Here is a 13,643-nt window from a genome sequence, read left to right as displayed (position 1 = left end):
ATTATTTAAAAACAAAAGGAGGGGCGCCTGGGTGGCTCAGTTGGCTAAGCATCCGGCTTCGGCTCAGGTCATGATCTCACGGTTCGTGAGTTCGAGCCCTGCGTCGGGCTCTGTGCTGACAGCTAGCTCAGAGCCTGGAGCCTGCTTCAGATTCTGTATCTCCCTCTCTTTCTGACCCTCCCCTGCTCACACTGTCTCTGTCTCTCAAAAATAAATAAAAAACATTAAAAAAAAAGAGCTAAAGACAAAAGGAAACAAACTAGCAAATTATATTCTATAGTATACCCTGGGGTCATTTGAGTTTCAGCTCAATTGCTTCTTAAATAAAGTAGTGGGCACCAATGTCATTAAATAATGTTTAACTATTGCTTCACATGGGAACCACCCCCAATCAGGACTGAGAACACAGCACTGAAGCAGCACATTAGAGATCTCAAGGCTACTTATTTAGTTTCTTGATGGTTGGAAGGTTTGGGGAGACTTAGGGAAGCAGCTGTGTATCAACTCATGTGGAAATATTTTGGCATTTTAACAATCACCACAGGTGTACCAGTGCAAGCTAGCTAAATTCCAGGACTGCCCACATAGTGGTACAAAGTGAGAGCTGACCTACTTCCAGACATGACAAAACACCAAGTTAGCAGAGAGTCATTATGTTCAGAGTACTCTGTTTCCTACGAATGAAAAGGGATAAATACATTTTGAATCTATTGCTAGCAGTAATAGTTAAAACAAAAGTCATTTTATGCTTGGTCATCAGTAAACCAGAAATATCTAGTTAATTGCTACATACATGTTTTCAAGATTCTCTCTACTTGTTACATATTTTTTAGAACATTGGAGAATTTGAAGATGTGATAAATCAGTTCTCTATATTTTTGCCCAAATCACTGATTATAAAAAATAAACAGTAAGGAGTTGAGCTCTGTAGTGTGTTAGAAGAGACTTCTTAGAGTTTGGTGTTGATCAGTCGGTGCATTCATAATTATTTCACTTAGTTATGAATATCTACAAGTTTATTCTCATTTAGCTTTCATTTCTATGGCTTATACAAAAATATGCTAAGGTTTTATCAATTGCCTTCAGACTTAGGAAAAATCTAATTGTCCTACTAATTAATTAGAGCGGGGTACCTGGGTTGCTCAGTTGGTTAAGCATCTGACTTCTGTTCACGTCATGTTTCACCACTTGTGAGTTCAAGCCCTGTTGACAGCTCAGAGCCTGGAGCCTGCTTCACATTCTGTGTCTCCCTCTCTCTCTGCCCCTCCCCCCACTTTCACTCTGTGTCTCTGTGTCTCTCAAAAATAAACAGTAAGAAAAAAAGAACTAGAGCCTAATGACTCAATAGAGTTAGAAACAAATGACCCTACCCAAGATGGAAAAGTCACTTAACTCTCCTAGGGTCCAGTTCGCAGAAGGAGAGAAAGTATTGCTCAACATCATACAGTTCTCCGGTTACCTAGTAGCAGCATTCCTGGGTGGTCCTTGAGGTGATCATCACATTCCAAAGTTTTATTTACTTAATGGGAAAATGGCAGTGTTGCATGTGGGAGAACTATAAAGCTATTATAAGAGCGTTTTTGCTGTTCAACGAAAGATTTTGTGAATTGTTTTCAATGTGTCTCCCTTGTCAGATTGAATAATTGCGAAATTAAATATGTCAGCTCTCTCAGAGGCAGTATTTGGGACTTAAGGTGAAAAACTTATTCATACATACCACAGGATCATAGGGTATTTTCTTAAGTACTAATTTTGGGAATCAATAAGTTTTTTTCAAAAACTAGATGAGAAGGCTGAGGATTTATAGATGTTGCTACTTTTCCATGGATTTAGCAAGTAGTGAATTTGGTCATGGAACCTGGGTTTTTAATTTAGCTCTGAGTTTCTTGGGTTTTAGTACTCATTATGCTCTCTCTGAAATTAAGGAGTAATGCCTCAAAACTTTCATGGAAAAGGTACTCATGTTATTAGGTAACATTCTAACGGAACATTATTTTATATCAGAAACTGCCATCAACATTGGCTATGCCTGCAACATACTGACCGATGACATGAATGATGTGTTCATTATAGCAGGGAATACGGCAGTGGAAGTCAGAGAAGAACTCAGGTAAGTGTTAAAGGGAGGAGGAAAGAAAGGGAGTGGGGGAGGAGGGAAAAGGAGGGTCAGATAGTTGAGAAAGTAGAAAGATCTTTTATAGTTCCTGTGGCCTTAGTTAGTATAGACCTCTTTCTGCATGTTTCCTAAACTATTCATTCTAGTGACAAACTGAGATAAGTTTGATATCAGTAGTGAAGTGTCATGTTCAGTCCTCTGACATTTTCCAAGTATTTTTAGAGAAGGATTTCAAATTATTTACATTGAGTTGTCCTTTAGAAATAGCTCTTATATGATGAGTGATCGGATTCAATGAGGACATTTGTTAAAAACAGCAATTCACTAGCTTCTTCACATTGGCTCCCAAATTAACCTCCAGGGGAAAGGATATGGAAATTTGTATTTTCATAAGCACCTAGATGAAATTATGATCGGATAACTTTGGAAAACACAGCTGTAGGAGATGGTACGTAATGTTGGAGTAGAGTCTTTCAGCATTAAAGAAAGTAGATATTTTGACATAGTTACTATTAAATTCAAATGTCTAATGCTTAGGAGATATAGAATACTGTGAAATTTGTGTAACTGCTACATAAACCAGAAAATATGTAAGTGTTGAAATTAGGTAAGGGTAGACAAACAAATTTTGAGAAATAACATTTCTTATAACCTGCCAATTTTATCCCTTGATTTTTCATTTTAAGAATAACATTTTAAAAGTCTGCATAGTTATTTCCCCAGAACTTTAAAAAAATGCTGCTTTATAACAATTTTTGCCTGTTCATGCTTGTAGTAGCATCTCTAAGCTCAGCGCATCTTGAGTCTGACCAAGCAGACTATTAAGAGGCAAACTGCTTGTATCTTGGTTCATTCTAGATGGGGATAACCTTCCCTCAACCCAACAGTGGAGCGTTATGTGTCTCCATCATTATACTTTTGATCCTGAACTTTGGGGGGGGAAAAGGAAGTCTTGTTTTTTCAGTTTCAGGTTACTTAACATAGTGTAGTATTGGTTTCCAGAGTAGAATTTCGTGATTTATCCCTTACATACAATGCCCAATGTGCATCACAAGTGTCCTCTTACAGGCCCATCACCCATTTAGCCCATTCCCTGCCCCCACCTCACCTTCAGCAACCCACAATTTGTTCTCTATATTTAAGAGTCTCTTATGGTTTGCCTCCCTCTCTGTTTTTATCTGATTTTCTTTTTCCTTCCCTTCCACTATGTTCATCTCTTTTGTTTCCTAAATTCCATGAAATCATATGGTATTTCTTTCTCTAATTTTGCTTAGCATAATGCACTCTAGTTCCATCTACACTGTTGCAAATGGCAAGACTTCGTTCTTTTAATCACCAAGTGTGTGTGTGTGTGTGTGTGTGTGTGTGTGTGTGTACACACACTACATCTTCTTTACCCATTCATCACTGAATGGACATTTTGGCTAGTACCGTAGTTTGGCTATTGTTGATAATGCTGCTGTCTGCATCGGGGTGCATGTGCCCCTTCAAATCTGTGGTCTAGAGAGGTTTTTCTTTCTCTCCCTTTTGTCTCTCCACAGAAGGGGATCCCTCCCCTCTGTGCCTATGCTATTTTATCTCCCCCAATTGCATACATGCACCTCTTTCCTGCCAAGCTGTCTTTCTCCACCTGTGGAGATTTTTCTGTCACTCCACAGATAGATTTCTTGGGGGTTCAAAGTGTTCTGACCTCAGATAGCTGTGTTTAAGAGACAAGGAGGATCCCAGTCCCCCTCCTTCTCTGCCATCTTAATTCCTCCAGCATTCTAGTTTTCAGTGTTCAAATTTTTTACCACTTTGGTTAGGTTTATTCCTAGGTGCCTTATGGTTCTGGATGCGATCGTAGATAGGATCAATTCCTGATTTCTCTTTGTGATGCTTGGTGTATAGAAATGCAACAGATTTGTGTACTTGACTGTGTATTCATGCTTTAACTGTAGCCATTTTTTGGTGAAGTCTTTCAGTTTTTCCATGTAGACTATCATGTCATCCACGAAGATTGAAAGTTTGACTTCTTCCTTGCCAAAATGGCTGCCTTTTATTTCTTTTTGTTGATTGCTGAGGCTAGGACTTCCAGTACTATGTTGAACAACAGTGGTGAGATTGGACATCCCTGTTGTATTCCTGACCTTAGGGGGAAAGCTCTCACTTTTTCCCAATTAAGGATGATTTTAACTATAGGTTTTTCATATACGGCCTTTATGATGTTGATGTATGTTCCTTCCATCCCTACTTCAAAAAGAAAGGAAGGCTTAATTATTAGCACCATTAACTGCTACCTTGTAGATTAAATTTCCCAACTTCTATACTGTCTTACCCATGGTAGGAAACTGCTGTACATGCTGGTAGACGCTATGACTGAGACTGCATGTCTTTGCCAAGTAAATTGAGAAATCTAATTATTATGGATATAATTTTATTATTGGTATTTTATACAAGTTTAATGATAGACCCTATGGAACTTGTTAGGGAAATATTAATAATTTGTTTAATAATTAATAAAAATTATTTAAAGAAAAATCTTTCTCTTTAAATGACCTTTTGTTTTTGGGAGAATTTAACTCTTGCTGAAGGAAGATGGATGTAAGCAGATCAAGATTCTGATGAGCCATGTGCTAAATGCTTTGAGACCATGCGCAAGGCACTATTATAAACAGGAATCTGTATTACATTTCATTCCCCAAACAACCCAATAGTAAGCATTATAATTATACTTATTTTACAGATCAGGAAGTTGAGACATAGGTAGGCTAAATAACATGCCTGTAGTTTCACAACTGGCCAGTGGTTCAGCTGGTATTTGAATCTAGTGTGGTCCCAGATCCTGCACACCAAATCACTTTGTGTCTCCCTTATATCTTGGATGTGTTCTCACTCCCTTTAAATGACTGATATAAAAAATGTAGCTGTTGAGGCATCTTGCCGCTTCACTTAAGGTTACACACCAGTGTACTGATGAGAGCAGAATAAATTCCAGGGAGTGACAGCAAGAGTAAGAAGAAGGGTATGGGCTTTGTGTTAGAGGGATCCAAGTCTGAATCTCAGCTTTGGTACTCAACTTGCAGGTTGACTCACTTTCAGTATGCTATTCAACCTCTCTTCAATTGGTTTCCTCATTTGTAAATGGTAAAATATACAAATATCTACTCTGTAGATTATTTTATTTCAGAGATTAAAAGAGATAAGAATGTAAAGATTTATGGCCAACAAGCATGCTTCTTGCCTTCCCTCCTGTCTATCCACTTCCTCTCTTCCCCTTTTCTCTTTGCTTAGCTGCTGTTCCACAACAGGGGCTCCCTTTATTAACATTTCTCCAACAGTCTCTGGAGTGTATATTAAAATTATATAAAAATAAAATTCTATCAGTATTTGCCCATGTCAAATAGGCACTTAGCTTCTAACCAGCTTGATATTAGCAGTTTTCTACACTAGGTTGATGTAATGGTAGCCAAAAATAACACTAAACTCAAAAGAAGTGGTGAGTGTAGGTACACTTGGGTGTCTCAGTTAGTTAAGCAAATGACTTCACCTCAGGTCATGATCTCATGGTTTGTGAGTTTGAGCCCCTCATTGAGGTCTCTGCTGTCAGCACAGAGCCCACTTCAGATCCTCTGTCTCCCTCTCTCTCTGCCCCTCCCCAGCTCTCTCTCTCCTAAAAATAACTAAACATTAAGAAAAACTTTTTAAAAAGGTGGGGAGTCTATATATTCTTATCATAGAACAATCCGCATTTTTTATTAACCTTCTTAATATATTGAAGATAACACACTGACCCCTTACAATCTTTATGGATCTCCTTCTTCCATTGGTTACATTGGATAGGATATTGCATATTGATGGAACAGCACACACAAAGGCATAGAAACATGCAAGAAACCATGTTGTATTCTAGGGAAAATATTCCAAGTTGTAGCTAGAATGTATGATAGAACTTTCGGAGATTGGTGATAGATTGACAAGTGAAAATGGTTATATTTTATCCTGAAGCTGTTGGGTGATGTGGGTGGCTTCTAAGCAGATGAGTGACAAGCCCAATTCTACATTTTAGAAGTAACACTATAGTGACTGGGTCGATGGACATGTTTGGTGGGAAAATGAATGTTATGAGGAGATTAATTAGGAGGCTGTTGGTATACCCAAGTTCACAGATGATAAGGGTCGAATTAAGGAATTGAGGCTGTTAACAGTAGAGGAGGAAAGAGGGGAGTGAACCTGACAGCTCTTTTGGAGTTAGAATGGTTAGGACTCAGAATTTCTAGTTTGTCTGAATTTCACAGCCCAGAATACACTCCACTGTGTAAGAACAGAAACTCTTTAAATTTTATAAAACTGAACTTGAACTTTTTTTCTGCCTGGTGACAGAATAAAACTAAGTACTTTTGAGTAAAGTCTAAGATGTACGGTTGCCTTACCTGTAACTGATCCTCAGCATTTACCCTACTGGTATCTAGCATTTCTCACTGCTGTGTCCCTATCTGGTCTTCAGTCTCTCTGGGTTGCTGGGTGTCCCTCTTGGCTGACTTCCACATGCTTCTGGGGAAACAGGGCAAGTGTGGCTGCTCTTCATCTCTGTATCCAAGAAGACTTGTATTCTCACCTGGCTACCTCTGTTCCTGAAATACCTTTAGTCTTCTATCTTCTTTGTTACCATACTTCAGTGGCAATTATTCTATACTGAGATTCCCAGAAACTTAGGATTCCATTACCCACACACTCCTCTATCCACTACTGGTGCAGGTTATGAGTTTTCTTTGTTTTAGTGACTCACCAGCATCTAAGCTTCTCTTCATAGTCTCTTTCCTCTAGGCTTGGTTGGCTTTCTACTCTGTTGCTTATGGCAACATTTTATGCCCTGATTTCTTTAAGGATTAAAGGGAGAACTTTTTATTCCCTCTTGAAACCCCATAGTGAAATTGAAGATCAGTGCTGCTATCAGTTTCAAGAGTCTATTTTGGTACCTAAAAAGCAAGATCATGACTCTTTTTTGTTCTCTCTGTGTTTGGTTCTGTGAGATCTCCTGAGGCAAGCGATGTTTCTCAAGTAAAAAGCGTCATCTATGGTACTGGTGGTGATTACAGGAGGGTTAGAGAACCAAAGTTAATACTTCAAGATTTTATCCAACTGCCTATGGCTGACTAAGTAGATGGCATAACTATCATTATGTGGAAGGAATGTGGAGAAATATGAATTCTTATAAACTATTGTTGGGAGTATAAGTTGATAGAAACTTTCTAGAGGGTAAACTCACAACATATTTCTAAATTACATATATATACACTTTTCATCCAATGATCACTACTTCCAGGAATTGTCCTTAAACAAGTGGAAAGATGTCTGAATATGTATATAAAGAAATATTGGTTGGTTTATCAATTATAATGGAAAATTAGAAAATGTTCAGATACTCAGCCCCAAGGGATTTTGTTAATAACTATGACATATTTCAGCAATGGAATAGTATGCAGTTAATAAAAGTGATTATATGTTTACTGACATTGAAAAATGTCCACAGTAAACTTAGGTGAAAAAAATAGATTACAAAATATCATATACAGTATGATTCCTTTTTTTTTCCAAAGAATGTATTTGTATATATGTATGTGAGTTCAGTGGGAGTTGATGCAAAAACAATCCAGAAAGGTGTATCAAAAGAACAGGATCTAAATGACAGTAGCTATTAGTAGGAAATGAACTAAATGGTTATATTTAAACCTATCATATGTGTTTAGATTACTTCATAAACATGGAAATATAATTCTTATGCATATCATCCATGTAGCTTGTTTCAAACTCAGTGTTATGAAATTGTTTTAGACACTTTGGCTCCTGTGTTAATTTTGCCACCGTAACTGTTTTAGAATTAAAGGCATGCCCAGAAATCTACAATGAAACTCTTATATGGTTTCTCAGAAGATTACTGCATTGATTATATTTTGCCAATACATATACATGTCTCCTTCCCAAAGGAAGACAGTCTAAGAATGTAATTTTTCTTGGGCTGACAGGCCAACACCATGTTTCATTTTGATGTATTGATCACATGTTTTGTTGGAAAAATTCATGTCCTTTAATTAAACCATGACATGACTCCACTGCTTCTGAGGAATATCCTAGTGATGTACCTAGGAATTGATACTTCTTTAATTCACAAAATACACGTTACACTTTTTTGGGCACTACCTGGTAGAAAGTTATCTGTTTGAACGAGCAGAATTCTCAAATGCAAAAGGTTCCAGAACCAGACAGATAACATTAGTTGCGTGATCTGGGCTGTATATCAGACATTAGGGAGTGGTGAAGCCTTGGGAGAAAGTGAAATCAGGTTGTCTGTAAACTCATGCAGATTTTTCAAAACACTGTGCAGGCCAAACAAAGTGCATTTTGTTCTTCATTTCCAACTTCTAGTCACCCAGGCAAAATGTTACAGTAGGTTAAGTTTCCATTATAAACCTTTAAATTTTATAGTGCTAAGAAATCTTGGTGATATTCTGGTACACACTGGTGCAGCTGCCCAGTTTTCATAGCTGGGGACAACCAGTCTAATTGTCCATCCCATCCCCCAATTGCTAATAAAATACAGGTTTAGGGGTTGACTGTCTTAAAGATCACGTGGGTAGGAAGGAATGTAACAGGTGCTTGAAATCAAAATTTCATGTACTTCCTCCCTTTGTCTACCATTGACGTGGTCACATCCCTTAACTGCTCCTCTGGCACTGTCATTGTCCCATCCTGGAGGAAGCCTGTGGCCGACTCTGTACATAATTCAGTTTAGTGTGGGAGACTGAGAACTGAAGACATAGGTTCTTGACTGGGTCTGTAACTGACTTGTCAAGTAGCTGGAGGTCAGATAACCCGACTGTGGGCACACGAGATGTTGCAGGCCGACCTTGGGCTGAACCTAACTCTCCAGGTTCCAAGATCAGTGCTTTTATATTGAAGTCAGGGTTGTCTTCTTTTAAACGTGGTGCTGTGTTTCCTTAACAGGTCCAGAAAATGTTTGAAAACAGAGTGCACTGACACATGATCCTTTTCCCTACCATCTCTTTTTATAGAGTGCAGAGCACATGGAGGCCAACATGGGCCTAACTGTGCTCTTCTGTGTTTACCGTGGCACACAGCTGTGAACGCCACACTTGCCTCAGCCATTAATGGGTGTCTTCGTGCCAGCATCATAATAGACTGCCCTGCATTACAAAGCTTGGGAGAAAACAGGCACTCTTTTGTTTTAGCATTTGTTATTTGTGCTCTGTGGTTAAGCATTGTGTGTTGCCTGCAAAAATCTATAGTTCCTATTCAAGGAAGGGAGTCATGTGTAGTTTTTCCCCTTGTAATAAATTGGTTTTGTTGTTGTTGTTGTTTGTTTTTTCAAGAGCCAGCTGGTATTTTAAGAGCTGAGTTCCAGGAAGAAAAAGAAATGATAGCGATAGAGCGTGGGCAAAGGTCTGAAAATGCATGAGCCCAGTCTGGTGAGGAGGGTTGGCCCATGCGGAGGGAACGCAATGGGAATTTAATCCAAACTGAAAAAAACTGTCCCTTTTTTGCCTGGAGATGTTAAGAAGACAGTTTAGGGGGGAAAAAGTCCTAAGTAAATAGAATTTCAGCCAATACTTTCATGAACTTCACCCTTCTTTGGAATGTTTTTATTCTCTGGCGGGGGGAAACAGAGGTTGAGTCATTTATACAGCAAGTGAGAACTTTACTAAAAAGGAAACCTCGGGAGATGTTTGCCCTTTGGTGCTTTTCTTAAGACCCAATTTATGAGCTCTGCTACATTGTCAGAAAAATGCTCATTTCTGAGGAGCTTGTTTTTCTAGCTTTCTTCATTATATGGGACAGTAAATTTTCATGACTGTTTAGGAGGATTCCCTGGCATGGTAATCTGATGTAAAAGTCTGATTTTCCCACTTAACACAATGTTTTTTCACGTCTCTTCTCCACCCACCCATGCCCCCCACCTTAACTCCCTAAATTTCACACATAGCACTCTGACTTTATAAATCTTTTTCTTTGATTCTGCAGACTGATTGCTAAATGCATGATAATATCATTCTTGGAGCCAGAGACATGTAATCTCTGAGTTCCTTGGGTTCCTAAATGCAGGCTGTGATTTTGATCCTGGACAGCAGAAGGAGATGTTGAGCCAGAAGATAAGGGTGTTTTTGTATATGTTGTATTGTGGTTTTTTTTTTTTTTTAACTTTGCATATAAATAGTGTTACATTTTCAATAATTAGAAAGCTAAGGGCTAAAATAGTCATTTTTGTACAGTGAACATTGCTTTCTTTTTATAGCATAAAGCCATTTTAATAAATGTTTTCCACCTACAATGAGCCTTTGGGGAACCATTTTATTGTGCTTTAAGCCAAAACATCCATTTTCTGGCCTCTTACTCCCCCATTTTCTCTGGGGTCCTCTTTTTGTATATACAGGTTGTAGCCCGTTGTATTTGTGGCTGGCTTTGGCACTCATCTTCAGGGAGCATCTGCCATGTGGCTCTCTGGTGATGGTTGAAAGTTCTGGAGTCATGTCAGCTTGCCCTATGTTACTTCAAAACCTGTCCTTTAACTGTCCTTGGAGAGGAAATTTCCCTTTCAATAAAGGCATTATCTGTCCATTTTGAAGAAAAAAGTAAAATGTGTCTTAAGCATGTTAAGTGACCATACAGTCTTCTTCTTAAATAGCAGAGATGGAAGACTGTGGGCAGGATTAACCTGCTAATCAGATCTAGGGCACTGGAGTGAGTTTCCATTTAGAACAACCTTCTATTTGTGGTGTCTATATTTTCTTTTTCAGAGATTTATTCTATTGTTTGAGCTCATGAGGACAATTTTCACTTAAGAGAGTCCATTATTTTCTAATAACATTCAGTTTTATCGTCACATTAAAAATGTGCTTCTTGGGGTGCCTAGGTAGCTCAGTCGGTTAAGCATCCTGCTTCAGCTCATGTCATGATCTCACGGTTCATGGGTTCAAGCCCCGCGTCAGGTTCTGTGCTGACAGCTAGCTCAGAGCCTGGAGGCTGCTTCAGATTCTGTATCTCCCTCTCTCTCTGACCCTCCCTGCTCATGCTGTCTCTCTCTGTCTCTCAAAAATAAATAAAAACCATATAATCTGTTTTAGGTGAGATTATATGACAATTTTCTGCAAATTATGAATTTATTTTATATATTGATGCCCTGGAATTCCTAGAAGATCTCTTAAGGAGATCTTTAGTCTTTCCCTTTTCATTATGTAATGATATTGCATGCCAGACCAGTGGTTCTCAAGTCTTTGAAGCACAGACAACCTTATATACCAAACGTATCAACATTACCTAGTTGAAGGGCGTCTGGGTAGCTCAGTCTGTTAAGCATCCGGCTCCAGCTCATGTCATGATCTCACGGTTCCTGGGTTTGAGCCCCGTGTTGAGCTCTGTGCTGACAGCTCAGACCCTGGAGCCTGCTTCAGATTCTGTACTTCCCTCTCTCTCTGCCTCTCCCCTGCTCACACTGTCTCTCTCTGTCTCTCAAAAATAAATAAAAAACATTAAAAAAATATTACCTAGTTGAAGCCAGCTCGAGATGGTCATTTAGATTTTGGGTAATTTTAAATGTTCAAAATGATTGTTTTCATTCTGTTTACACTCCGACTTCCTGGAATTTGCAAATTTGCTATGGCTTCCCAGTCACAAAGAACTATCCAACTTGGTTTCTGTAACTGAATCTTATGCCATAGTCCATCTGAATGGTGACGAGATGAATTTACCTGCAGGCCGGTCTCTTGTCACAGTAATAGGTATGCTCTGTATACTTATTATGATTTGTTCCCCCTTCTCCTTCAAGAAAAGCAAAGGAAAATTTGTTTGGACAAAACAGAAGTTTTTCCAACGGCCATGTAGTTTTCGAAAAACAGCAGCTGGAGCTGGACTCAGTTGTAGAAGAAACTGTAACAGGAGATTATGCCTTAATCATCAATGGCCACAGTTTGGTGAGTTTGCTTAAGGCTCTTTTTCTTTCTTTTCCTTTATTCCAATAAGTGTCTCTTTTGTGCTGTCATAATGAGATCTCCTTTTGTGTTTTCCAAACAAATGACACTACTAGAAACAAGGGTGTACACAATGATTTCCTGTTTGCAAGGGGAAAGGAAGTTTCTGATATATATTTCATATATTATTGCTTGAACCACCAGTGAAAGGGAGGGTCCAAAGGAATACTGTATTCACAGAATATCAATCTTGTCTAAATGACTGTAAACCATTAGCAGTATTGTTTAAGTGCTTTTCTAAGGAGAGTGTCACAGCTCACTGTTATTTAATTAAAATAATGCAACTGTTAAATGTATTCCAATTACTCTTTTGCTGTTGTTTGTGATTTGGCAAGGTACAACCTGATCTTCATATAATTACCACGCCAAATTATTGCCATTAAGATACCTCTGGTGGTTTTTCTACATAGCAGTATTTTACAGCAATGCCAAACAATTTGCTTTGATTAGGAAATCTGGTTCTTGTCGTAATAGAATAAACTTGCATTGTGCTTTTAATGTAGTTCAGGTTCCAAATCTTGAACAAATATCAAAACACTCTTCTGAGTTTCTAATTTAGAAAACAAAAGCTCTGATTGCACTCCAGTGAAATTATCATTTATATGCACCAAGAGCTAATCTCACATCTTTCCCCAGCTTTGATGATCATTTTTCACTTTTGGAGTTGAGAAAATAAGCGTATCTTCTTGTAGACAGTTTCTTAGAGGACAAAAGAAGTTGGATATGAATATATTGTGTTTTCCCCCCACTTGTGATCAGCTGTCTGTTAGCTCTTAGTACTCAGAGCATTATCCAGCTGGATTCCAGACGTAATGATGTGTTGCCTTGTACACCACGGAAAGTTACAGAGCTCAGCTGCAGGCCAAGCTCTGCTGAAAGTTTGTCCAGATGACACGAACTTCTCCCTTGCACAGATGAGCAGCAACTGAAAATTATAAGCCTGTCAACTGGGCTTGGAGCTGGTGGCCTCCAGGCTGAACTTCCCAAGGACTACAATATGGAAAGGTCCCTAATGAGTTGTGCTTTGACTTTCCCTCAGACTTAAAGAAGCCAATGTGTGATGGTTTAGACTACCCAGGCGATAACGTACACTATTCTTCCTTTGTCTCTAAATCTCTTGAAAGGAAGAGCTAAGATAGATGCTCTTTAAGAACCCTTTTAGCTTCAAAGCCCAAAGCTTATGAAACCATGAAATGTCATTTTTCATTTAAGGGGAATTGATTACATTACTTACTGCTGGTATGATCAGAAGCTTTTTTTAAAAAGTAAGTCAAATTCTAGCTCAAAAAAAAAAATAAAAAGTAAGTCATGATTGCAATTTGCTCAAATCTTGATGCTTTGTGGAATATAATTGGGTCCTTTCTTCTCAGAGTCTGATTCTAGGTTTTCACTTGATAATAAAGAAGAAAAAGAAAGAAAGAAAAGGAGACCATTCAGACAACCAGTTACATGCTTTCTCTTTTAGAAAGAGAAAGCTAACTCACAGATTCCCCTAGGAATCATAG

At 38.5% G+C, this 13,643-nt stretch overlaps 1 protein-coding gene across 9 annotated transcripts in view; it reads left to right on the top strand.

Moving 5' to 3' along the window:
• The window catches only part of ATP8B4 (ATPase phospholipid transporting 8B4 (putative)), a 256,052-nt gene that overhangs the window by 200,018 nt on the left and 42,391 nt on the right, over window positions 1–13,643 (top strand). For all 9 annotated transcript variants that reach the window (XM_029950435.1, XM_029950438.1, XM_029950434.1 and 6 more), the window contains 2 exons: window positions 2,005–2,110; window positions 11,937–12,081. In XM_029950435.1, coding sequence (XP_029806295.1) covers window positions 2,005–2,110; window positions 11,937–12,081 — 251 coding nt within the window. The remainder of the gene's footprint in view (window positions 1–2,004; window positions 2,111–11,936; window positions 12,082–13,643) is intronic.

The sequence above is a fragment of the Suricata suricatta genome, chromosome 9 (genome assembly GCF_006229205.1).
Source record: "Suricata suricatta isolate VVHF042 chromosome 9, meerkat_22Aug2017_6uvM2_HiC, whole genome shotgun sequence".
NCBI classification, from domain to species: Eukaryota; Metazoa; Chordata; class Mammalia; order Carnivora; family Herpestidae; genus Suricata; species Suricata suricatta.
Note: the sequence above shows the minus strand (reverse complement) of the source record. Positions and strands in the feature narration are given on the sequence as shown.